At 45.0% G+C, this 27549-nt stretch overlaps 2 protein-coding genes across 3 annotated transcripts in view; one reads left to right on the top strand and one right to left on the bottom strand.

Annotated features, from left to right (window-relative positions):
• GABRB3 (gamma-aminobutyric acid type A receptor subunit beta3) overlaps positions 1-7675 on the bottom strand; it is a 203985-nt gene extending 196310 nt beyond the window's left edge. Inside the window, exon 1 of the mRNA XM_079972827.1 lies at positions 7342-7675. Within this exon, the coding sequence (XP_079828953.1) occupies positions 7342-7442 (101 nt within the window). The 5' untranslated portion in view covers positions 7443-7675. The remainder of the gene's footprint in view (positions 1-7341) is intronic.
• Positions 1-19399, top strand: part of GABRA5 (gamma-aminobutyric acid type A receptor subunit alpha5) — a 75131-nt gene extending 55732 nt beyond the window's left edge. For both annotated transcript variants that reach the window (XM_079972869.1, XM_079972870.1), the window contains exons 7-10: positions 3708-3851; positions 10334-10486; positions 13029-13240; positions 14436-19399. In XM_079972869.1, coding sequence (XP_079828995.1) covers positions 3708-3851; positions 10334-10486; positions 13029-13240; positions 14436-14732 — 806 coding nt within the window. In that variant the 3' untranslated portion in view covers positions 14733-19399. The remainder of the gene's footprint in view (positions 1-3707; positions 3852-10333; positions 10487-13028; positions 13241-14435) is intronic.
• The last annotated feature ends 8150 nt before the right edge of the window (positions 19400-27549 follow it).

Here is a 27549-nt window from a genome sequence, read left to right as displayed (position 1 = left end):
AGAATCGCTGTGTCGTCTGATATGTTCACCCACAACTTAAGAGCAACCTTATTTAGAACCAACACTTGTGGTTAAACCTGCAACAAAGTAACATGATTTTGGATGCTGGACTCCACCCAATTGGGCTCCCATACTTTATTGTTCTTTGGAAGTCACTGCCCTGTTGTCATGCTTACAAGAGCTCCAGTCTATTTAAAACTGCCCTGTATAGTTTCAGTTTCTAAAGATACGGCTTCAAAATCACCCTCTTTCAATGCTCAGCCATTAGGGCCCTTTTAAAAAGCGAGATTTATAGTGACAATAAGTCGGCAAGCGTAGCAGGAGAGCGCACAAAGGAAAAAACAATAGCAGCCGAAATAACCGATTCTGGCTGCTTCCCCTAGAGAGATAATTATGCAGCTACTGTCAACGCGCAGTTCAGAATCAATTTTCAGATTCATTCCAGATCAAATGTTGCGTCCAAAAATAAATATTCCACTATAAATATTAACATCAATGAGCAAGAGGAAGGAAGGAAGGGGGACAGAAAGTACTGGAGATCCAGGAAAACTGAGGAGGGGGCTACTCTTGCAAGCCAAGTCTGCATTGTAAAAGTCACATTGGATGTGCGAATTGCACCAGTAGTGGTACTCAGGCCAAAATATGTCAAATTGGAAGACTGTTCCAATTTGGCAATGTTATTACCATTTGAAATGCTTATTCCCCCACTCCCTGCAGGCAACTTCATATCCATCCAATAAGTGTTCCATGTTACAAGAGTAGGAATTATGTATTCTTCTTCCCCAATGTTTGTTTCCCTATACTGTAATGGTTTAAAACAGGAATTGTTAATTTGTTAATAAATTAGACATTTGGGAACATTGTTATAGCCTCGTTTTGCCTCATAGCCATAATCCTTTCACCTTAAGGTGCTCACTTCACTTATTTATTATTGTGGGGTGGGGGGAGGGGAAGAATACCATGAAGGCAAAAACCAAGGGATCTGGCTGTTATATATTGTGGCTATTACACATTGCACCCCCTCTTTATGTCCCTTGAATATCCTTTAAAATAAAATCAAAATTGCAGCTGGTACAAATAACTCTTTTGCGAAATATCAAATTAGTACCAAAAACTTGTTTTCCTGAATTACAGTTGTACTATTGTTAGTTATATGGACGTAAAATCATAAGGAAGCTAAGAGAGTATGATGAAGTTTGAACATCCTCTCTCTTTTCCTTACATTGTGCAAGATAACACAGGCTGCATTGTTAAAATACTTCAAAATCACATAAGGAAACACTAACTCCTAGGCTGAAAGCTGCATCATTTTTTTCCCTTAGAGATTCTGCGCTGCTTATTTAGGAGTGATGCAATTACCTTCCTACAGCTTGAAGTTTTATACAGCTCTTGTAGCAATTAATTCTCCTAATTTGCTCAATAAGGCTCTTCTTGATATATATCCTCCTTCCAGCATTTAAATCAGGCCTGTACAATGTTTGCTCCCACCCTGTCCTAAGCCAAATATAGCCCCCAGCCATATATTCTGACAATGCCTATGCCTTCGCAACCCCAGGCAGACAGAAAACCCAAGAGGCGTACCGGCTGTGGGTGGACTACTGAATATGACTGGTGGGTAGCAGCAGCTAGCCTGGCATCTTATCAGCAGTGAGGTTGGCACAATAAGGCCACCATTGCTTGTAGGGAACTACTTGCCATCTTTGGTCTTTCTTGTGCACAGGCTCAAATAAAGCTATGAAAGTCACGCAGTCGCTCTCAGGTGGGCACAGCAGTGGTGCCATGACCAGAGTGATGGAAGGAAGAGGAGGAGGAGGAGGAGGAGAAAATGAAGAAGAAGACAAGATGAAGAAGAAATGAGAAGAATCCCCAGGCCAACCAACCTGGCTGGTTCTGAAGCAACAGGCTCGAAGTCCTGCCCTCCACAGCTGCTTTCCCCCCACAGAAAGCTAGTTGCAGGTCATCTGCTGCTGATCTCAAGTTGGCATGTCAATAGCATATAGCGGGCAGGGGGAACATGATATCCCAGGTACCTGGTTCCTTTCTTCAGAGGCCACCCTGCTCATTTGCTTGTGTCATTATATGGCAGAGTAGGAACCTAGAGGAGATAGAACTCCTTGAGCTACCTGATACTGAGTCAAACCATTGGTCCATCAAGGTCAGTACTGTGTACAGTAGAATCCAAACTTGTGGCCCTGCAGATATTGTTGGACTCCAACCCTCATGAGAACCAGCCATCCTGGTCAATGGTCAGGGGTAATAGTGCCTACTCCTTCTCAGCAGCTTCCCAAGATTGTAGACAGGAGTCCCTTCTAGTCCTACCTGGAGATGCCTGAGACCTTCTGCATTCAAAGCAAATACTCTATGGCTGAGCCACTGCCTGGGACCTACAAAAAACGGAGCCAGCTCTGGTCACAATCCATGGAGGCTTGACATATATATTTCCCTATGCTATATTGAAAGCTACACGGATTTTAGAAACCCCCACTCCTGTTTAGTGAATCCTTATACTGATTGACTGTTTCAGAGCAAAAGAAAAATTACAATCAATTTTGTAACAGGCGTGCAAATCTCATTCATATAGGCAACCTCACATGACAACCGCACACACCGCTGTTTTGTCATATAAATAGGGTGCGCACAAGCTCTGAAGTCGCAGCCTGTTGTGCAATTTGGAGAAGACATGTGCTGATCTGCTCACCATTTGAATGTTAATGGAATTGCCTTCTGCGCAGGAATTTTGAAATGCTTGGAGGCTCATCACAGCCATTCGCTGATGAATGGCTCTGTGAAATTGACTGTTTCCCAGTCTCCCGCTTCCCATCTGTAAGATATAGTAGTCACTACCTTGCAGGCTAAATGAGTAATGAAATATGGAAACATTATGATAGTTCCCGAGGCCTAGGAATAAGAGAGGGTATACATTTACAAGAGCATTTTCCATTACAGTTGAAAACTGGTGCTGAATTTCCATAAAGGGAGAGATTTGTGTCTAAACACTCTGCCCAAAAACCTTCTCTCTCTGCCACTATACAAGATCCCCTTTTGGTCACCATGCATATCCTCAGTCTTTGGATGCATCACACTAACCCATTTGTAGCACAAATATGTAGTTTTCCTCAGCCTGGAATCTTCCATGTTTGTCTTTAATAAGCTGTTTTCATTTGATTGATTCTAAATTCTGCTGTCTGCAAAGGTGGGGGCAGTTACTTGGTATGCATTTAGAAACCCTCCCCAATTAGGATATCCACACATTTTCCTCCCTGCACATGTTCCAGGTGAATGGTGGTGCTTGCAATCTGGGTATATACCCACCCACAGTGTCACTGGGCAGGTGCGGATACTGCCCCCATTGCTGGGACTGCCTACATCTGTTTTCACCCGTTTTCGAATGGACACACTATGGGGCTGTCTAGAATAAACCTATAATGAGCTTTTATTTTCAGAAAGAAACCAGTTGCTCAAAAAGTGTTTTTCAGAGCAAAAATATGCAACAGATCTAGAATGTGTGAGGACTAGGTGGGGAGGGAGGAAATACCAAGCTCTCAGTCTCCATTGATGTTAGAATAAAATGTGTGCAGGACTGAATCCTGACACTAGCAAGAGATTCTGGAGCTGAGCTTTGGAATTAAGCCCTGCTTATCGAGTAAGATTTCAAGTCTATGAATATTAATCTCCAGACTCAATTTCTCACATGCTCTTTTTGCCAGATGCTTATCCCAATTCCGAAGTGATCTATGTGTGGACTCACAGCCCAGCTGCATCCGTGGTAGTAGCAGAAGATGGTTCAAGGCTCAACCAGTATCACTTGATGGGGCAAACTGTCGATTCTGAGAACATCAGTACCAGTACAGGTGAGGAGGGAGAAGGGATGCTGTTTTTGGCAATTCATGTGTTTATTTTTGCAAACAGTTTAGATTCCTGAACATCAAAACATCTAAGTAACACATCACAGAAGCATTAGAATATCAGAATGAAACAAGAGTCAGGCAGATTCAAAATGCTGGTTGTGGACAAATTCAAAAACAATACCAAGCTAGAAAAAAATCAGGTTTTTTTCCTATCTTGGTATTGCACCATTAAAAAAACACATGGTGCAACGACACTGAAAGCCAACTGACCCACTTAGCCATGGGATACTGTCAGCAGTTGTGGACTGTTGTGGTCTAACAGTGGTGTGGAGTGAGAGCTGGTCTCTCAGGTTACCTGGTCTTGAGATGCAGAGGATGTTACTGCATATACCAAAAATAAAACATTGAGCTTGGCCTGGTAGCATATTGGCAGCCACTGCAATTCCCTGAACAAAGGTGTTACATGATAATAGTAGTCTTTTCCACACAGCAATCTAGCAGCTGCATTCAGCACCAGCTGCAGCTTCAGGATCAACTTCAAGGGCAGACTGAAGTGCATTGAAATAATCAAGTATTGAGGATACCAAGGCATGAACCACTGTACCTAAATTATATGAATGGCTTTGGGTGGCACCTCAGCCAAAGCTGGTAGAAAGCACTCCTAGCACTGAAGCCACCTGGACCTCCGATGTTTTAGTCAATGTGGAAAATGAGAAGCTTACTTCTGGAAATTTCAGGCACATTTTTAAGGTCCCTCTTTTGTTCTCACAGTGAGTGTGGATTAAATAATTGGTGCTCCCTTGCCCATGATATTTATGTATCATTGCATCTGTATTCCAGCGTTGCTCCAAGGAGCTCAAGCATTCTCCCCCTCGCCATTAATTTTTCACAACAACCCTGTGAGGTGGGTTAGGCTGAGAGGATGTGACAGGCCCCCAAGGTGACTCAGCAAGCTTCATGGCTAACTGGGCATTAGAACCCAGCATTCTAACCACTGCACACTGCTGCCTTGTTCGGGTGTGGGTTGGAAAAGGAGGCAATACTTGCTGAAGCATGCATATACCGGTATACCATTTGCTTGAGCAGAACCCACTGAAAAGTCTAGTGACAGGAATAGGGAACTGCAGCTCTTCCCATTTTGGTGGACAACAGCTTCCATCATCCCAGACTCCCAGCCCCATGTTGCCTGGGGCTGATGAGAGTCAAGAGTTCAACAGCCTCTAGAGAGAACTACATGTTCCCCATCCCTGCAGGAGGAGAAGCTGATACAGAAACGCTTGACCTGTGATGCCTCGTTCCCCCATGCAAGTCACCACTGGATACTGCAGTGCTCAAGTGAGAACTCTGCATGTGTGCGCCACCAATTCAGTGGCTTTAATGACTGTGAGCATGCAGTCAGGTTGCGGTATGCCCAATTCATGCTCGGACAGCGTCCAGGATCCAAAATGCCACATGCATTTTCAGCCTTTCTCTACCATAGGTGTGACACAAGTGTGTCATGCAAAGACTCCCTGATTTTGCATGCTTTTTCTTGTGTTCGATTTGGGCCATCACACATCTAGGCTGATGAATGTGCCGCTTAGCCTACACCACACACTCTTTTAGGTGTGTGGAGGAGGATTCCAATCTACAGTCCGTGCCTGGCTACACATGTGCATGAGACCGTAGTGATTCTCATTTAATTAATACAGAGTGAAAAGGTATGAAAAGCTTGGGTATGTACGCAAAGGCAGCTATAGGTATTGTGGTGATAAAGGAGCTTAGTCTATGGGACTATGTTCAGTGGGGGGAAACACAGAGATGGGGAACCTGTGGCCTGCCAGATACTGTTGAACTACAGTTCCCACGGGCCCTATCAGCTGAAGCTGATGATAGTTGGGGTTCAGCAACATCCGAAGGACCCCACAGTTCCCCACTCCTGCTCTAAAAGTGACAGCAACCTAGCAATCCAAAGGAAATGCTATTCTTTGTCCATGTCCTGAATACAGGTCACACCTAGCAAGCAGCATAAATCAATCCTCGAATATCTCTTGAACTTGCCATATTTTCCACCCTGTCTCTAACAGCTGCATGAGCACAAATCCAAGAGGCGCATCTCTACAACCAGGGGAAAGCTGCGCCTGTTGGATGGCTGCCTTCGTGTAGCTGCTCCACCAAAGGCCAAATCTTCTGCGGCAACAGCAGCAGCAGCATAGTCCGACACTTGGGCGCTAAGGAAAGGCAGGCCCTTGAGGGGAACCGGGGACGAGGCGCCCGCAGCTTCCCCCGCGTTTTGCAGAGGCTGCTTTCGCTCGTGCCGGCTTATTCCCCTCCTGCAGGAGGCGAACAACCGCCTACGCGTTTTGATCTCTCCCTCTCTCTCTCTCTCGAGCTTTAAAATGATTTGTTTGATGAAACGCATTTGGAGGCGGGCGGGGTAGAAAGAGGGGGGGAGGAAGTGGCAGCTGTTGCCTGGCTTTGCAGCGTGTCCGAAGGACCACGTGGCTGCAAAGGAGGCGCTAACCCGAAGGATTCTCCCATTTCCTCCCTAACTGGAAGTGGAGGCGCCAGATGTGGCAGCATTAGGGAACTAAAGAAGCTTTAATCCCGCGCCCAGCCACCCACGTGAGACCCCCCCTCCCCCGCTCCCGGCCTGGCTCGGGGTTCTATGTCAGGGCAATCCTGGCCGGCGATTGGCTGCAGCGCGTTCGGAGGGGGCGGAGGAGGGAGGGCCGCGGCCCCGGACCGAGGCCCGGGAGTCACATGGGGGCGGCAGACAGAGGGGCTGCAACAGGTTACATAACGGCCTCGCCTTCGCTGCTGGGAACGAGGCGGGGACGGCGTTGTGCGGTAATTAGAAACTAAGCACCTCGCCCGGGGCGGAGGGAGCGAGGGGGCCGCACGCTGCGCCCATCGGGGAGACGCCGCCGAAGGAAACGCGGGGCTCCTTTGTCCCCGGAGTGGTGGCGCAGACCTCCGAAGGAAAACCAGCAGGGTCCCCCGGGCCTGATCCGGGGTGGGGCGGAGGAGCTGCCTGTTCGATCAGGGGAAGGGCTATTTTTAAGGGATCCCTTCATGGAGACAAAGGCAGACACGGGGCTAATGGGAAGGAGAAGCGATGGCACAGCTCCAAGCTGCCTCGTTCGCATCAGCAAAGGCGCCCGCAGCTCTTCCCAAGCGGCGACCCGTCGAGAGCCCAGCGGGCTGCTTTTGAAATCCAAAGGGCGACAGTAAGGGGTGGGTGGGCGAGGAGGAAGGGGCGGCGGCGGAACGGAACTTAGCACGGAGCGCCACAAACCTGGCAATTGTCTGATCAAAGCTAAGCTCGCACCGATTCCCCCCAAACCTCACATCCAGAGCTCCACAAAACAAGCGCGCACCGATCCACAAGTCAAAAAGCTTTCGTTTTGTTTGGGGCAGGGGAGGAGGGATGGTGGAAGTTAGAGGAGCACCTGTACGATGGAACCAGGGCGGGCAGGTAGCAGCAGCAGCAGCAGGCGGCCGAGTTTCTTACCAGTTCACCATCATCGCGGCATTGTTCTCTGCGATGAAAGGCAGCTCCCCTCTCGCCTTCAGAATCGCCAGGAGGAAGATCCAGAGCGCGTGCCGAGGCATCTCCTAGGGTCGTGCGCGGCTCCTCGGAGCAAAACCACAATCCCAAGCGAGCGGTGGGCGCTCCAGGGTGCCAGGGGACTCAACTCGGCCACTACTCTGCAGGGCACTTGCGAAGGGGGGCAAACAGCTTCAGCCTCAAGGAAGCAGCAAGATTCGTAGCAGAAATCAAAATGTTAGTGCCCCGGGGGCACCGCCTCCCTTAAGGTTTGCAAAGGTTTAAGCAAATAAAATGTTGGTTTTCAACATCAATAGGTTTGCTTTTTTCCCTTTCTTTCTCCCCCTCCCCGTCTTCTGCTTTCTTTCCCCCCTTGCTAACGTCCCAGGTTACATCTGTGCGGGCTGGGTTGTGATTGCAGGGTGGATCACAAAGAGCAGGACACAGATTGTAACCAGGGATTAGCAAAATACAAAAATCCGATTTTACACAGGGGAAGCATCAGTCAGCTATGGATTTTCTGGGCTTCATCAAGCTCGCAGGAGGCCTGTAATCGGGGTTACTTGTGAACGGATTTCCAAGATGTTCTGTCCTTCCACAGAGCTGTGGGATCTGAAAATAACAAGCATAGACCCGTGAAAGAATTTCACAGTTTGCGTATTTTGCTCCTGCCTCATTTCCCCCCTTTGCAATTGCTTCTTAAAAAGAAAAAACAACAACCCCCCCCCACACACAGCACCACACAACCTATAAATAATATGCCAATTTAATTTTAGACCATGCAACAATTGGTGAGAAGGTGGAAGGTTCAGGGTGATATGAAGCAGATGTGCTCACAGCGAGGGCTGCTTCTGCTCTTCACTGGGGACTGAAATCAGATTTGTCCAAAATCCAAAACCACATCATGCATGGATACTGCCTGCAATATGTTTGTTGGAAATCAAAGGAGCCAGTGTGGTGTGGTGGTCAGAGTGTTGGATTAAGACCCGGGAGGCGGGGATTCGAATAGCCATGAAGTTCGTTGGGTGATCTTAAGCCGATTGCTCACTCTCAGTTTAACCTACATTGCAGGGTTGTTGAGAGGATAATATGGGGGTGGGGAGAACTATGCATGCCACCTTGGCCTCCTTGGAGGAAAGACAATAAAGAAATAATGTGTTGCTTTCAGTGGGCTGAGCATGATGCAGAGGGCTGCTTCTGCATGTGGGTCAGCTTACTTGGGGTGGGGGGCCAGGCTCCATGGAACCAGCCTTTGGGACAGCCACTGCAGGTCTTTGCTAGGAAACACCAATCTCAAGAAGAGATTCTGCAGTGGATCTCAGATGGAAAGACCTGGACTCAAAGGATGCAGAACTTTAAGGCCTTGCCAGTTTTGGGAAGCCAGATGTATTTTTTGAGAAAAGGGACGACACTTTCATATATATATTTCTTGCTCCCATTTGGTGCCTGCTTACCCCTAAATGAGACCCTAAGTTTTAGTGAGTGACTTGATTTATTTATTTTAAACCAGACTACAGCCAGCATATTCAGCTTTTAACCTAGGTTTTTCCTCACAGCAAATATACATATTGCCTTGAGTTAATCCTGTTGCAAGATACAATCTCTCTACAGTCTGGAGCTCCTTAAGTGTGCTTGGTAGGAATTACTATGTTCTTTAAGAGCTGAACAACATTTCATGTATTCAGCAGGTGCAAAAATTGGTAGCATATTAGTCCTTTATGCAAACTATGGCATCTCCTTTCTACTGGTGCGCATAGATCCACATATTTATGGATTATTGGAATCAAAGGAAAATTCTGTGTTAAGGTGTGTAGTGGATTGCATAAAGTAAATTTGCACAGAGTTCAGCCCTGGTGATGTCATCACTAAACCTACAAGGAGACAGTAATTCGGGACACAGTAATTGCCTTCAGTCTGTAGATCATCGTGCTATACAATTGTAAGAGGTAGGAACTCTCCGTGGAAATGATACAGACCTTGAGACCAGGTCCTCCAGTGGAAGCCACAGAAATGATTCCATGTGACAATAACTATGCTGCAGCCTTTGCCAACCTGGTGCCCTCCAGATGTTTCGGATCACAATCATAGGAGCCAACTCCTAGGTCCCTTCAGCAGCCCCAATAAAATATTTGAGGGGGTCGAGCCCACCCCACCCCACAATTTGCCATTCAAATTGTGTGCGTGCGGCACATCTTGTGATTGGCACCTCCAATGGGCATTGTAATCCAAAACTTCTTGAGGGCACTAGATGGACAAAGACTAATTGATCCTCCACAACAATGGGAGAGAATCCTTGTCAGTGCTAATTGTCACTGAAAATGTGTGGCAGAGGCATGAGGATTCCTCCATAAGTTGTGCAGTGCTCCAGAATAAATGCTCCACATAATAAATAAATAAACACTTATGGGGAAGCATTTTCCAGCAGCATCCACGTGGGGCCACAACATGGATTGAGCGGGACCGTGGAAGGTCACTCTTCTTCACCAACAACTGGGTAGGTAGCCAGGGTACTAGCACAAGTTGAAACATCATGAACAAAGTCTACGAAGCTTGGGTACCAGGGAGCATCTCAGCTTAGAAATAAGCTTCAAGCAGATGGGTCTTCCTTGGCTCTAACTCTGTCCTCACCTTATTTTATAGCACAGCCTGCCCCCCCCCCCACCACAAAGACCTGGGGACTGTGGTTAAGGGTGCTGGGGATTGTAACTCTCCTAGGGGTAAAAATTTCTGAGGATTCTTTGGAGTGGAGCATTTTAAATGCATGGTGTGTATGCTTTTGTTCCCAGCCAGTGGCTTATGAGTACAAAAAGAAGTCCTCAGTTCATTTCTTTTGTTTGAACCATCCAATATTGTCATATGGAAGAACTGCTAGACAGAAGACAGCTGTTTGTGAACCGGTGCTCTGGCTTTTGTTGATAACTTATGTGTGTCGTTTTCTCCTCTTCTGCCACCGTAGGTGAATATACAATAATGAGAGCACACTTTCACCTGAAAAGGAAGATTGGCTATTTCGTCATCCAGACGTACCTTCCTTGTATTATGACGGTGATCTTATCCCAAGTATCATTTTGGTTAAACAGAGAATCTGTCCCTGCTAGAACAGTCTTTGGCAAGTATTTCACTTCTCTCTGGTGTTTCTTTTTAAGTGACCTTTACTCTAAGGCAGGGGAAGGAGAACCCTAACCAGGTGTTCTGGTGACCTAACCATCATTGGGTAGGAGGCAATGCTTAACTCTTCCCCTGCCAACCAGTTTCCCCCTGTGCATGCCTCTATCTCAGACAGTTCCTTGCCTTTTCTCTCCACCCCCTCAGCCCCACCATCAGGGTCTGAAGGAAGTGGGGGCCACAGCCCTACATGCAGCTTCAATCACAGAAGCAAGGAAATGTAACATTAGAGTCCGCCATCGGACAGGAAGCTGCATTCCTACATCTCAGCTAGCTTGCAGCCTGATTTGGGCAAGGGGACACAGTTATTCCTGAAGCCAAACACCATGTGTCCCATTTATCATAGCAGCTTGCCTGATTGAAGTAGTTGCCACTCACTTTGTATGGATTTTGACCATGCCAGGGGAACCTCAGTGCCAGAACCACCCAGATCATGTAGGCCAATGATCATCAACCGCTTTGGACTTGTTGGCATATATGTTTAATGGAGGAACTCTTGTTAACACCACACACACACACACACACACACACACACTGCTGCCAAGCACACATCACAACCTGTTCTACAGGCTGCAATTGAATGCTTCCTTCAATCCTGCTTTCAGCATGGGGAGGGCACCCTGGGGATACCCTGGAAGGTCTCTGCAGGCATATGTCTGCCGCTGATCCACATGCTGTTAGTATCCAGTTTTAGGTCTTCATTCTACATTATGACTTCTATTTTCCTCCCTCGGTATTGCACTTCTCTAGATTTGATATATTGGGGCGCTCGCACTGCATCAGGCTTTGCAATTTCCAAGGAGCCGATCAATGCTTAATAGCAAGCGCCATCTTTAGAAGTATTAATTATTCATTTTATTTCTTCATCCCCTAATTGCAAATGTGGCTCTAGGTGACATAGAAAGTCAGGGTGTACATTTATCCATGTTTTTAGGCCTGTGCTAATAGGCATTTTACTGCATTTGCCATTGCCTGCGGCTACAAGCAATAAATATTTATTGGATTGGGCATACAAAGGAAGATAAAACAAAATCAAACTGCAATTCCTGCAATTCAACAATTTGCTTTTCAGCAGAACACCCCTCCAAGGCAAAAACTCATCAGTTGCTATCAACCCACAGCAACTAAAACCAGTGGTGTGTTTATATGAAATGCTGGTGAGGTCGGTAGATGCTAAAAGATGTTCAGTATTTAAGATGTTGAAATGTTTGGGAGAAGATGGAAAATCTAAAGTGTAGCTACAGTGGTACCTCGGGTTAAGTACTTAATTTGTTCCAGAGGTCCGTTCTTAACCTGAAACTGTTCTTAACCTGAAGCACCACTTTAGCTAATGGGGCCTCCTGCTGCTGCCGCGCTGCCGCGGAGCACGATTTCTGTTCTTATCCTGAAGCAAAGTTCTTAACCTGAAGCACTATTTCTAGGTTAGCGGAGTGTGTAACCTGAAGCGTGTGTAACCTGAAGCGTATGTAACCCGAGGTACCACTGTACCAGGAAAACCTCTTTACAGAGAGCATTCTGCAGATGGGAAGCTACTGATGAGAAGGTCCTTTCCCTTGGAGCCACTCTCCCTACTTCATGATGAGAGGACACTTGGAGTAGGACCTGCCAAGATGATCTGAGGACATGTTTGGGAAAAGCTGTTCCTCCTTCATATCAGGGTCCCAGGCTCAAAACCAGCACTGTTCATCTAATCAAACCTTCCTCAACCTGACTCCCTTGAGTAGGAGCACCGGGGCCGGGGCGAGGGGCCAAGTCCCAGAGTCCTCCTGCCACCTTCCCAAAGTGGGGCAAGAACTTCCCAGGCTTTGAGGAGGAGGAAGGAGGGCTCTAGGACCCTGCCAGAGCCCTTCTGCCTCCTTCCCAAAACTCAGTTCCTTTTACCCAGCTTTGGGAAAGTGGGGTAAGGGCTGGTAAAGGTAAAGGGACCCCTGACCATTAGGTCCAGTCGTGGACGACTCTGGGGTTGCGGCACTCATCTTGCTTTATTGGCCGAGGGAGCCGGCGTACAGCTTCCAGGTCATGTGGCCAGCATGACTAAGCCGCATCTGGCGAACCAGAGCAGCACACGGAAACACCGTTTACCTTCCCGCTGGAGCGGTATCTATTTATCTACTTGCACTTTGACATACTTTTGAACTGCTAGGTTGGCAGGAGCAGGGACCGAGCAACGGGAGCTCACCCCATTGCGGGGATTCAAACCGCTGACCTTCTGATCAGCAAGTCCAAGGCTCTGTGGTTTAACTCACAGCGCCACCCGCGTCCCTTGTGAGGGCTGGAGAGGGCATCAAATTTTGGCCTTGCACAGGGTGCCATATTACCAAGGTCCACCCCTGATTGCAGCTCCCATCGTTCCTGATTGTTGACCATGCTGGCTGGGGTTGATGGGAGTCTGAAACATATGGAAGGCACCCAGCTGGAGAAGGCTGACCTAAGGCATGCACAGCTTACAGGTAATTCTAAAAGTTGCTCCTTCTTTTCTTTTCAAGGGGTCACTACGGTCCTTACCATGACAACTTTAAGCATCAGCGCCCGCAACTCTCTACCAAAAGTGGCCTACGCTACCGCGATGGACTGGTTCATAGCCGTGTGCTACGCCTTTGTGTTTTCTGCACTGATTGAATTCGCCACAGTCAACTATTTCACAAAAAGAAGCTGGGCCTGGGATGGCAAGAAGGCATTAGAGGCTGCAAAAAAGAAGGTAGCCTGGATTGCTCGGTTGGTTAGAGCATGGTGCTGATAACGTCAAGGTTGCAGGTTTGATCCCCGTATGGGACAGTTGCATATTGCTGTATTGGAGGGCATTGGACTATATGATCTTCAAGGGACTTCCAGCAATATCAATTCTATGACATGCATTTCTTTGAAGAGATAGAATAGTTACCCTGAATAGGAAGGTGGGAGCTCTCTGACTTGGTTAAAAATCGTGCGAACATAATCTACAGGAAGTGTCCTTGTTGCTGTGATCTTCCACAGTGCCATTCCACTGGATCGTCCTCCTAACATTTCACAATGATACTTAAGCAAAGGAACTATCCCTTTGTCTTCAGTGAGACAATGGATGTCATGGGGCCAGTTTTACCATTTGATAGAGTAAGCTAACTGCCTCAACCAGGTGATTCTGAGCATCAGTAAAGGGCAGGAAATGGTTACTGGTGTAATTTACTGTTATTGTATGTTATAGCTAGAGAGGGAAAGGAACTCATGGGAATTTCTACCAAAATAACATGACCTTCCTTGCATGCTTATACAGGCATGAGATGGCCAAGTGGATTGGGACTGGGGGACAGATTTGCTGCTCTACCTCAGGCCCTAAATATCTGAGATCAAGACTGCTTTTTGCTATACTTTTTTGGCCTGGACCAAAAATATCTGGATGGGGTTTCTTTCTCCTTTTTTTGAAAAAAAGAAAGAAAGAGACCAGTTCCAAGCCTAAGGCATGGTAAAGGAGAAAATCCTTTTTTATTCTCTCTGTATCTTCTTGCTAAGATAAATTCTGTACACACCCAACCAGAGGATGCATTCTCAAACTGAATTAAGATGAATTAGTTGTGCTTTAAAATATTTGCTTGCCGTACAATCAGATTGATGTGGTGAAACACTACCCCCCCCCCACTTACATGTTTTCAAATGTGTATTTGTGAAAGTATTCTTAGAATCTGGATTTATTTTGCTTGGTTTATGAATCTGAAGTGCCCTTACAGTTTTAGCGAGGATAAGAATCCACTAGAAGAATGCAAAACAGACACCTGCTTAGTCCTCTTTAAATCGCTTCAATTGCTTTTATCAGTGTTAAGGCATACATAATCTCTGCATACAGCCCTCATCTTTCTTCATGTCCTAAGTGTGCATTTCTGTTTTTTTCACCAGTGTTCTGTTTTTCTGTTGTTTTGCAGAAAAAAGAGCGTGAATTGTTGGCAAGCAGAGCCATGAACACTTACCCTGCCGGACGGATGACCCCCACCTTAAACTTACCAAAGGACTCTGCCCCTGCAGTAATCTCCAACGCCGCTCCCATTCCAGTCAAGCCCGCCGAAAAACCAGCCGAAAACAAAAAGACCTACAACAGCATCAGTAAGATTGACAAGATGTCCCGGATAGTATTTCCGGTCCTGTTTGGAACTTTTAACTTAGTCTATTGGGCTACGTATTTGAACAGGGAGCCTGTGATCAAAGATGCTTCTTCAAAATAAATGGAAGGACCTTTTCGAATCAAGTGTTAGCCATACTTGCAAAAACAAACTCTACCAAGGAGAATTCGAGTTCCAAAAGACTTTCTACCTTTGGGCAATATTCTTCAGGAAGTTTTTGCATGTTTAACAATATGTACAAAAAGAAAAAAGAAAAAAATATCATTGCCTCGATTGTTTCTACATGTAACCTCAGATATTTCTGGCAATTACATTAACGGCAGCAGACACAAATCTTTCTAGGACAACAGAAGACATGAGACATGGCTTCTATGCTGCTGAGTAACTTGCATTGATAGTTTACAAATGAAATAGGGTATATTTTTTAAACTGTTTGGGCATATTGCATATCTGCAGTTTTTTATACTTTGAATGTAAATATCGGTGGCGACTGTGGATTCTGCCGTTGCAGAAAAGTTCATACAAGTTATTTCGGAGTTTGTCAGTTCTGGAGTATTCTGACTAGGATCCAGAACCCTGCAGGCCCATAGCTTGGCTGTGCACATGTAAGTGGATGTTCACCATCTCTTGTGTTGTGCTCCTCCTGGCAGGTTTTTGGATTAGTGGCGATCCACATATGTACACTTGGGTTGCGTGTGCATGGTTGAGTGGGACACCTATCACAGATCAGAGACCACAGGCTTCATCTTGCCTCACATCGCTTCATGGTAAGGCAGACCTTTTCAGCAAAAGCAGTTCACATGTTCAGCTGCAAATCTCAGAACCGGGCCGGGCATTCGATTATGAGTGCTGTGGCGACTGGCATCCCAGTGGCAAGCTTCTCCTTACCCCAGCCATAATAGGTAACACTCCTGACATACAGCACAGTACTTTTTGAGTGAAGTACGACGTGATTGCTCTACCTACCTCGGGGATGGGGAACAACAGCAGAGCAGATGTTGTCATCCTCCAACCTCCATCAGCCCCAGCCAGCATGACCAGTGGTCAAGATGATGGGAGTTGGTGTCCACCAATAACATCTGAGGAACCACACGTTCCCCATGCCTGGACCTCATGGTTAGCAGTGCCAAATATTATTGGTGCCTCTGGAAAACTAACCATGGGAATATTGATCCCTGCAGTGAGCACAATCCATAGTCCATTTCTAGATTATGTCATTAAATCAGTGTTTCTCATACTTGGGTCTCCAGTTGTCATTGGACTACAACTCCCATCATGACTAGCTAGCAGAAAAAGCGGTCAGGGATGATGGGAGTTGTAGTCCAGCAACAGCTGGAGACTCAAGTTTGAGAAACACTGTATGAAATGATTAGTTATTGAGAAGAGTGAATGCATCTTGGATCGGCCTTCATTTTTCTCACATAGTGGAGCTGTGCAGGTTTTAGAGACCCAGGTCTAGATTCTTTTCATACATAGGTAATAGCCTCTTGATTATAGCCTATGACCATGATGTCAAACTATTTATCTGGAAGAATGAAGCCACACTAAATATCTAGTACAGGGGTCAGCAAACTTTTTCAGCAGGGGGCCGGTCCACTGTCCCTCAGACCTTGTGGGGGGCTGGACTATATTTTGAGGGGGTGGGGAATGAACGAATTCCTATGTCCCACAAATAACCCAGAGATGCATTTTAAATAAAAGCACACATTCTACTCATGTAAAAACACCAGGCAGGCCCCACAAATAACCCAGAGATGCATTTTAAATAAAAGGACACATTCTACTCATGTAAAAACACGCTGATTCCTGGACTGTCTGTGGGCCAGATTTAGAAGGCGATTGGGCCAGATCCAGCCCCCGGTCCTTAGCTTGCCTACCCATGATCTAGTGGCTGCCTCCTAGCTTCAGAAGACTTAGGCAGCTTCAAAGGCTGGTACTTAGAAGACTTGGTAGCCTTAATACACTTTTTCAGTGAAAATAAGGCCACCAGCTAATTCTTCATTGAAAGCAGGAAAGTTGTGCCCATCAGGAATGTGTCACCTAAAGCAGATGGCTTCCCACCGCTTTCATGGTAAACAGGCACCTGCAGGAGGGATGGGGAAGAATTTGATTCAGTTCATGTTTAAAGGCAAATTTACCTATTTCACACTTTCAGAAACACAATAAGAACACAGCCAGCTTTCAAATCCACACTTCTCCAAATTTTGCAATGCAGTTCTCCAGTCAAGTAAAGTGTACCAAAATGCATATACTATAGTAAAACGTGCATATAAATGCACATATTAGTGAAAAGGAGGGTTGTTCTGCTCAGAGTGGGTGCAGTGAAATTAAGGGACCTAAATTAATTGTGTTTATACCCAGGTGGGGTATAAAAAATAAAAGTATTACTACTATTATTATTGTATTAGGGAAATTGCTTTGCAAAGGATGTATATGTTAGGCAAAATTGCATTCAAAAACGTGTATATTAAGAAAAATAAGCACTGAAACGCTGGTGATTTTGATTCAAACTGATATGGAAATGGGGGAGAATGGAACTTAAGGCTGGGGGGAAGCAAGAAACAGAAAAACTGGAACTGACAGGTTCACCTATCACTACCTGGCAGAAAGAACTTTGAGTTGTGCTTATTACCTTTTCCAAATGTCTAGTCCATGACCACAGGCCATGGTGGGAGTTGAAATCCAACAAGCCCTGGAGAAACATTGGTTTCTCATCTCTGGTCTTGTTTCTAATGTGGTTCCCCCACTTGCAAGATTCACCTTTTCTCACTCCTACAGTGTGTCCAGAACTGTCCTGCCACCATTCCAAGAAATTCCAGATTCTGCAACAAGATCAAGCAGTGCCCTTATCAGGGAAGTAAACCCTAATCTAATTCAATTAGCTAGCTACCTTAATGTATATCTTGTTCGACTTTTGATCCCAGCACTATTGGGGACCACAATCTATTTATTGTGCTGTTTATTTGTACTGTTTATAAATTTGTTTTCTCCTCCCCTTCCTTGCAAATACTCAAACTAAAATGCCTCCCCCAAACCGCACAACAACCCACAATCCATAACCAGTTCGACAACTTTGAAACTGGTATTATATTTAAAGACCATTATAGTAGCACAGAACATAAGAACAGATGTAACTATAGTCAGCAGCTGAATGAAACTCAAGACCCTGGGCAGATTTACACTCATGGGTTTTAACGTTAAGAAAGGGGTAAGGAATGGTTTCGATAACCATATGGACACATGGTGTCCAACTTTTAACATTCATAAAGTGTCATTACAATGTGACAAGAGAACAACCAGCAGTGGAGGGACAACATTTTGGCAAAACAAAAAACAAAGGTAAGAAGTTCTTCATTTTACAAATATGCCCTGTGACATTTTAGAACGATATATCTAATATCGTTCTAATAACGCTATACAGGTCAGTGTAGATCCAGCCCATATTTATACTTAGTCTTAAGGCTTTGGGGCAGAAAAAAGTATGGTTTACCAACATTTCAGCTTCCTAAAGGCTATTTAAAATTATAGATGAACTCTGACTTTTATTATGTGCACACATAAAAACATACACCCTATAGGTAGACAGAAATGCTGAGCCCCCCAAATTCCACCCGTTTTCCAGTCTAATAGCATGTTGACAACAAATCGGGCTTTGAGCAATGATTTTGCCATATATACTCACACTGGTCACTCCAGGGACTTTTTCACATGGACCTGCAACTTGACAAACGGGAGTTGTGCAAGAGCCATTCCCATTATCCCATTCCAGTGGAACTTATGCAGTAGCAAGTTCCTGGTGGAAGATCTCTCATTGCACAGATGATGCCACTGACCCAGATTCTCATAGGAATTTTGAAACCCACGGACCAGTTTTAATATGCGCTTGCTGAGAGTCTGGTTCACTGATTACTTGAACAATAAAGCCACTACCTACGTGCTCATTAGAAGTGACAGGAATTTTGCCTTTCAGGGAAATAAATACTTTTGTTCAAATTCAAGCTACATTCCCCCCACCCCCACCACTTAATTATCATTGTTGAAGAATCGAAACATGTATTGCATGAGATTACTTTTTTATTTTTTAAAGTAGACTAGAACCAGCTACACCAGATATAACGTACTGTTCATTCGCTTAGTATTCATTTCCATTAGGGTGATACGAACATATTTAGAATGTCTTCTCGAGAGAAAAAAGAATGCATTGTATAATGATGTCATGTTCTGATAAATAAAAGACAGAGAGGGAGAGAGAGAGAAATTATGTTTGTTTTTTTAAAAAGCCAGCTGTTTCCAATAGCTATATCAGTATTTTGTTGGGGATCATGCCTTTCGGAAACTTCTATTGCTTCCAGTATGTTTTGCTTCATTGGTGAATGATCAAGGCTGCAATCCTGTACACATTGATCTGGGAGAAAGTCCCACTGAAGTCCATGGGGCTTCCTTCTGAGTAGACATGTCTAGGATTTACACCATCAGGCTGCAGTCCTTTGCACACTTCCTTGGGAGTAGGTGCCATGGAATTTAAACAGGACCTACTCCTGCATTACCATGCCTAGCCTCAGGATTGCATGCGTAATTTGAGTTATTTTTACTTTCTTTTCCCTGCATAGACCCATTGCTTCAGTAGCTTTTGTAATTTTATCTTAATGTTTAAATAAAAGAATACATTTGATAGTCAGTTGCAAAATGTCATCTTTTCCAAACTTACGGTTAATAGAGAGAATTAATGTTCCAGTTTTTTTTTTAAAAAAAAACCAGCCGAAAGCTTGAATTGTGATTGCCACCAGTGGGAACAGATGCTAGATACATACAGGTATGTGGAATTTAATTTGCCAAGGAAAGAAGGCCCCATTCCCCGATGTGTATTTGAGGCTTGATCCAGTTGGCCACCTACCTGTGCCATTCAACATTCATGACTCCTCAGAGCTCAGCTTTGTGTTCCATGACCGCTACTACCAGTGAAACTCACAAATACACAATGCTTACAGCAGTGGTTGGGAAGGATAAAAAGGGTGACTTATCATGGCCTTGGTACAAACTTTCATGACTGTAGGGTCACAGCATCCTCAGAAAGGCATTTTAATTGCAAAAACACTACATTTCTTGGGGTTTACCTTATTCAAAGCTGGAGAAAGTATGGCCCTCCTGGTGTTCATGGAGACCAATTCCCATTAGCCCCTGGCAGCATGGCCAATAGTCAGGGATGATGGGATTCGTAGTCCAACAACAGATTCACCAATGCTTCTGAATACCAGTTGCTGGAAACCACAGGAGAGATGAGTGCACTTGTGATCAAATCCTGCTTGCTGGTTTCCACAGGCATCTGGTTGGCCACTGTGAGAACAGCAGGCTGGACTAAATGGGCCATTGGCTTGATCCAGCAGGCTACTCCTGTGTTCTTGTAGAGAGCTCATTTCCCCATCCCTTACATATTAATTCCATCTGACCATTAGAATGGTCAGAAGTCTACCAAGTGTGACTCACCATGGCTCAGTGGAATTCCATTCGCATCTGTGGGTTGCAGACCAAGCTTGCACGTGAGCAACTTAATGGAAGGTCTTTTCAAGTGTGTGCCCTCCCCTTGTGACATGTTCTTTGTTCTCATGACTTGATGCCAATATATTCACAGGTTCCCCTCTACAGAGAGCAATATCTAAAACATGACTGGTGGAAGTTGGAGTCCACCAATGTCTAGTGGACCACAGGTTCCCTGTTCCTGGTATACAGCTTCAGCTCCTCTAGGGTCCCTGGCATACAGTCTCAGTTCACCCTCATGTTGACATTTAGATGTGAACTTTCTAGAGCAAAAATGTCGGTTGGATTCCTCTCCCCCCCCAAAAAAAAAATCTTATGCAAAGTAAGGTAGAAGTTCCATTTGCACTGGATATTTTTTTTTAATGTCCCAGAGAGTGATCTAATTTATCATCTTTAATTTACTTGTATTTAGTAAACAAAGCTTGAAAACTGCCAAGGTTGCCTAATAATTGATTTTGCACTTGGCATGCACTCATTGTTACCAAGGGACATATGAAATGGAAAATGTTCTGCACAAAAACAGAGCACTGAGAACTTTCCCACTCTATCACTGCCACTTGCTGAGGAGCTACAGGATTTGGCAGGAGCCCAGGAGATGAGATGCGCCACTGGCAAGAAAGAGACGTCATTGAAATTCCTCTCCCACTGCCCCCACACAGCTGGAACAGCCAAACGTGTTGATTAATTGGTTGAGTTTCTTTGTATGTTGCATTTCCACTGTGAGCTGGACACCAAAGCAGCTTACAACACCCATCCACAAAACATTGAGAGGCGTGTGTGGAGGAAGAGGAGAGGAAAAGTGTTTGCAAAGCATGTCAACGAAGTGAGACAAGGGAAAAGGCCAACAACTTAGCAAATGAAAGAAGTTCAGTACTGCAAAAGAAATAATCTAGATTTAGACATAAGTACAGAGCAAAAAGGAGAAAAAGTTAACAGACAATTAAGTCCCAGCTGCTGCTGTTGGCCTTACTGCACACCAAGGAGCCTCTGTGAGGGATGTAATCCACTGAGAGCAGTCAAACCCAACATTCCTTGTTTTCCCAGAGTGGACATGCAAGGGGATGTTTGGTTCAGCCAGTCAAAACTTCCTGTTTCCTCTTCGGCTGGAACATCCTTCCTTTGGCATGTGACTAGAGGTGGGCGTGACCTTACCTGTCCAGGTAACAAAAGAACAAGGCATGCTGCCACACTCTCTTTTCCATTTCCTTCTTTGTTGGAGCAGCTTCTTAGCTAGAAATGTTCTGCTAGCTGGGAATTATTCCCCCATATGGGGTAGATCTAAATGTACACATTTGTAACTAAGTCTGCCTTCAGGGATCCAACTGTGAACTGAATGTAAGTAAACTTTTTTTTACTTTAAATATGTTTGTCGTGTCTTTATTCTTTTAAGAGGGATAAAAGAGAACTTACCAGGAACATACAATTCAATACTGAATTGTATGACAGTGAGAGGCTTACACAAGCCCGCAATCAGCTATCTGCTGTGCGTCAAAAGAGGAATGTAAACTCTGCTAAGTAAAAGAACTTGCTAGCGCAAGTTAGGAAGGATATTAATAAACAACATATCCTCTCCTGCCTCCCTGAACATTCCCACACTCTGCAGCATAACCTAAATACAGTTCAGAGAGGGCGAGGTCTTCTCTGCAGGCTAAGTGATCCACAGCAGACTACCATCATCTTTCATCCAGGGGAGACTTAAGAACAGCAAGAGAGTCCCCCAGCCTCTTGGAAGTCCCAGCTGCTAGCCCTCGTTTTATGACTCTTCTCATTTATATCCGCAGGTGTGGTGGTGATGTCTTGGGCTGATGTCTTGCCTTGGTAATGGACTAGATGTTACTAAATAAAGTGACACTCAGTCCCAATAAGACTAAGGGACAGTTAGGGAGGGTTGGTTACCTAGACTGGGTGGATGAGAGGTGGCTTACTCTTGGTGGAGTTACACTCCCTCTGAAGGAGCAGGTATGTTGCTTAGGGTTACTTTGGGATCCTTCACTCTCACTTGAGGCTCAGGTGGCCTCGATGGTGTAGAGTGTCTTCTACCAGTTTGGCTGGTGGCCCAGCTGTGCCCCTTTCTGGTCAGGGATAGCCTAACTGTTGTCTATGCTGTGGTAACCAACCTCCCAGATTGGGCAACTATTAGACATGATAGCCATTCCACCATATCTAATGAGAGTTTGGGGTTTTGTGTGGCTGCAATTTTAAACCCTCTTATGGGGAATAAGTCCCACATTAAAACAGCAGCAGTAAAACAATGCAAGAGTGCTACATATTAAGAAGAAGTTGCGAGTGAAAAACGTTTTCAGGGTCTACTTGAAAGCCAGTTCTCTATAATTTCCCTAGGGAGAGAATTCAACAAGCATGGGGCCAGTACCAAAAAGGCCCTGCCCTCCTGTGCCTGTGAATTCTGATTTCCACTCAACATTTGGGGGTTGTTCCATAAATCACAACTACTAATCATCAGTATCTTCCATAAAAAAATATCTGGTGAAATGAGAAATTGCTATCAAGGTTTGTGCCATTGAAGAGTAACTGTGCAGAGAGCATCCTAAGACATTTAAGACCCAAACTTCCTTGCTGCAAACACCTCTCTGCAGTTCTGATTCAGTTTAGCCTGTCCCTTCTGCCATCAAAAGGGCAACATTGTAAAACTGAGTTTCCAGTGCTGCTCTTCTCCTTCCCTTCCTTCCTCCCTCGATGGTGTTGCTAAAATATTGCCATAATGGTCTGTTTTCTATTACCTTCTATCTCATTTTGTGCCCTACAGGAGGAATTTAAGTTTTCTATGAAAGCGTTTGCTTCCTTACAAAAGTTGTTGCACACAGCAAAATACTGTGGACACAATTAATGGTTTCTATTTCAGGTTAAAGCCAAGAGAATGTATTGTACTGGAGCATAATGCTGCCGTACACAAACATGGCACAATGCACCATCAATAATAGTACTTGCATTCTTATGGATATTGGAGAGCAGATGATGGGAACAGCATTCGAAAAGGAAGGAGCGGGGGAGGGAAGGGATCTGTGCATCAAACTTATTAACCATTGTGAGGAGGCAGGGTATCTTGGTACAGTATGTTTGTCTGTGTGTGTGTGTGATTGCAATTGCTATGCTTCTTGGATGTGTGAGGATGTAACTAACTAAAACTAATCAAGAATGCAGCACCTAGACTGGTGGCTGGGAGCGGCTGCCGGAACCATATAACACCAGTCCTAAAGGATCTACATTGGTTCCCAGTACATTTCTGAGCACAATTCAAAATGTTGATGCTGACCTTTAAAGCTCTAAGCAGCCTCGGTCCTTGTACCTGAAGGAGCGTCTCCACCCCCATCGTTCAGCCCGGACACTGAGATCCAGCGCCGAGGGCCTTCTGGTGGTTCCCTCACTGCGAGAAGTGAGGTTACAGGGAACCAGGCAGAGGGCCTTCTCGGTAGTGGTGCCCAACCTGTGGAACACCCTCCCGTCAGATGTTGAGGTGATAAGAACTACACAACTTTTAAAAGACATCTGAAGCCATCCCTTTATCAGGAAATTTTAAATGTTTGATATTATATTATTATTATTATTATAATATTATATTATATTATTCTATTGGAAGTTCCCCAGAGCGGCTGGGGCAACCCAGCCAGATGGGTGGTGTATTATTGATTGGTTGGAATCACTGATCACACTTTTGCTATGGAACTTCCTAATTTTCCTGAACAACATTCTTGGGGAAAGGTGATGGTTGCTGCAGGGCCACTGCAAGCTGACATGAAGTCTGCTTTCTGGCTCACATTTACTCTGTAGTAGACCTCACTATGTACAATTGGGGCTCATTCTTAAGTAAATGTGGAGAGACTTTAGAGCACCTTATTCTTATACATATTTATTCAAGAGCAAATCACTCTTTCTTCAATAGGACACGCTCTCCTGTAAGTGTGTTTTGGGTCACAGCCTAGGTGCTATATACACAGCTACTTGGGAGTATTTTCTGGTGGGGTCAGTTGTGCATCTGAATTGGCATGCACTAGGTGCAAGGTGCCAGAATCATTGCAGTTTATTGCTCCATCTTTGAACAGAAAATCTGCTTCTAAAGGCTCCCTCAAACGTATGGCGTACCTCAGGGCATCATTCATCATAACCTACTTGGGAAAATGGGAGTTGGCAAAGGAAACAGAAGGACTCAGCTGGCAAACCCCAGGGACATAGTACTTATTCTGTGAAGAGAAACTACCTAGGGGCTGAAGCAGTTAGGCTCCTTCTCAGGGACACTCATATTTACAGTGTCCAGAGGCAGAGAGCAACAGACACTGAGAGAATATTAATTCACACAAGAAGAGAACAATTCTCCCTAAGCTTCCTGCAGTGTAACTGTATCTTAGAAGGATCATTTACCTTCAAACATCTTTTAAGGCATCTGTTGCAAGGAACTGCTGTAGTTGTAGGCTTCATTCTGCTTTGGCCCTTCCACCCAAAACTTAAGAGTGACCTTAAGATGGTCAGGCAACCTTCCTTTGTTAGGTGTATCTCTTCTGAATAACCCAGTGACTGACTGATGGCTGGGGGTTATGTAGAGATCTCTCTTGAGTGTCAGCCATCAGGACTAGGAGTCTCCTCAAGTGCATTTGCTCAGATGGAATGTACCGTAATTTTTGCTCTATAAGACTCACTTTTTCCCTCCTAAAAAGTAAGGGGAAACATGTGTGCGTCTTATGGAGCGAATGCAGGCTGCGCAGCTATCCCAGAAGCCAGAACAGCAAGAGGGATTGCTGCTTTCACTGCACAGCGATCCCTCTTGCTGTTCTGGCTTCTGAGATTCAGAATATTTTTTTTCCTTGTTTTCCTCCTCCAAAAACTAGGTGCATCTTGTGGTCTGGTACGTCTTATAGAGTGAAAAATACGGTAACCTTGAACTGTGATAATGCCTCTCACTTGCCTGGGTGGAGGATGGCAAGATATGTAACAGTGCTGGGGAGTAGAAAACTGGCTTTTAGGTGGCAGTGATGTCACCTACTATACAGCGATAGGAGTCACATCTGTTCTGTTGTCTACTTTTGTTCCTGGCACCACCTGCTTTTAACCCTAGAATTGTAGAATCTTAAAATTGTGGAGCTGGAAGGGACCATAAGGGTCATCTGGTTCAACCCCCTGCAATGCAGGAATCTTTTGCCCAACATGGGGCTCAAACTCACAATCTTGAGATTAAAAGTATCATGCTCTACTGCTGAAGACATGTGTAGCTCCTGGAAAAACTGCTGATGAGGGAATGTGGCACTTGGGCTGAAGAATCCTCCTTCTGCCCCCACTATAAAGGACACCCAAACTCAAGTAGCACTATTCCTAGGACTATTCACCTTACTGAGTATACAACAGTGAGTTAAAATGGCTTAGAGAGTAACATGGTCCTTTGGACCAGCATGAGCTATGCAAATGCTATCCTTTCTGTATGATTAAGCTGGTGTGTGAACTGTGCAAATGCTTTCGCTTCTGAACTTCTGTGGGAATTAGATGGTGATAATGTCTTGGTACATACCCAAAGAAGCTAGAAGACAAGGACGGCTCCTGGTGGAAAGCACTGAATGGGAGGGCTATGCTTGAAACTTGAAAAAAAAGTTTACTTTCTTCAGCTCAGCAGAACATGTGCTGCAGGGCCCAATCTCATCCACTTATTTCCATTGCACATCATTTGAATAAAGCTAATCAGCATCAAGGCCATTGCAATTAAGGTTTGTTATTTCTTTGCACTTCTGCACACTTGTGCAGTCTCCGGAGCCTTAAAGAAATTGTTTGTAAGCTGAGCCTATGCACACTGACCAGGAAGCAGTTCCATGATCATAGTGGGTCTGAACACCTGACTAAACACACTGTGAATATTTTGTAGATAGTCATGAGCTAAGAGAGAAGTTTATTCACCCCAGCTTATCCCAACACAGCATTCTTTTCATCACTGCACATGAGTTCTGCACCAGAATTTGGGGTGGTGTTGAGGAAACATAGCTAGTAGTTGAGCACATGCTTTGGATATAGGAGGCCCCATTTTCAGTTCACAGTATCTCCTGATTCAAAGATCTCAGGTAAGCAGGGCTAGCAAATACCTTGCTGGAGAGTTGCTGTAGTAGGTGATGCTTGGCTCAAGAAACCAATATGTGCTCATTTCCAGGGAACTTCCTAGTACATATGTATAGAGTTCCAGCCTGCTTTAATTTCCCCCGGGCTCTTGGCCAATCTTTTGCAAGTCCAGGTGCCATGTTGCTCTCCACCTCACGAGCTACTGCTGACCAAAGACCACATGTGACAACATGATATGGTTCAAATTAGACCACACCTTAATCGATTACAAATGCAAGTTGTTTGGCAAAGGCATTGGGTTACAACAGATATCAAGCAGCCTGACTGTGGGATGATCCAACTCCCAAAAGACTGCAGTGATCTACCCATTGTCATTGGAGGGGGGAGGAGCTTTTTTTTAAGGGAGAGAGGCAAAAGTTGTTGAGCTTTTTTTTGGGGGGGGGGGGAACTATCCATTAACTATGATGCCAACAAGCGCACAAAACAGTAAAGCCCACTAACGTTGGCAGCAGAATATAAAAGACCGACATTTTGATGCTACATAGGTTGACCTACGGTATACATCAAATAGGCACCACCTCTCAGTGGAGTGCCATCTCAAGGAGTGGTATGGACCTAGCGTGGGCATCCAGACAGAAGCACCTCCTCATGGATCCCTTTAACGGAATACCTCTATTCCCATGGCTTGATCAAAATGACTTCATGGCTCACGTGGGGAGGCCTGATGGTCCGAATTTGGTACATGGATCTGTGGTTTCCCACTGCTGTGATATGATCTGTATACTATCTATAAAAGAGAAATGCACTTTCAGAAAGACATATTCCTGGGAAGTGAAATGGGCATCTGATCTATGCAGTAATGACTGTTGCTTTCCAGGGGTATCAGCATGTGTTCTTCTGGAGTTCTGTCCAATGCATTGCATGAGAAACCAACCTTTCGCGTATGTTCCAAAAACTGACTGCTTTAAGACCTTTGGCTTTCTGCCTGTCCAACCAAGTTGAATGGTTTGGCCCTTGAGTTGTAACAAATGCCTTTTCTCTGTTCCCTGTTGAGATCTCTCCAACATCCTACTGAGCAACACTTGTAGTCCCATCTCCATCCATGCCGCATGGATTCCCACACTTTTTCTGCAGCCTCTTATGTTTCTGCCTAAGTCCACTCTTTGCCCTTAGTCTGTGTCTGTCAACTGGAACCTGGATTTCAAATAGCTTGTCCTATCCTTTCAGTCAAGCCTAGTCACTGGTACAAACCCTGACGTACCTTGCATTTGTTTTGATTGTGACTTATGATTTACTCTCGGCACAATAATGATAATAATAAAAACCAGTGAAGTAT

Source organism: Podarcis cretensis, assembly GCF_951804945.1.
Source record: "Podarcis cretensis genome assembly, chromosome: 4".
Taxonomy (NCBI): domain Eukaryota; kingdom Metazoa; phylum Chordata; class Lepidosauria; order Squamata; family Lacertidae; genus Podarcis; species Podarcis cretensis.
Note: the sequence above shows the minus strand (reverse complement) of the source record. Positions and strands in the feature narration are given on the sequence as shown.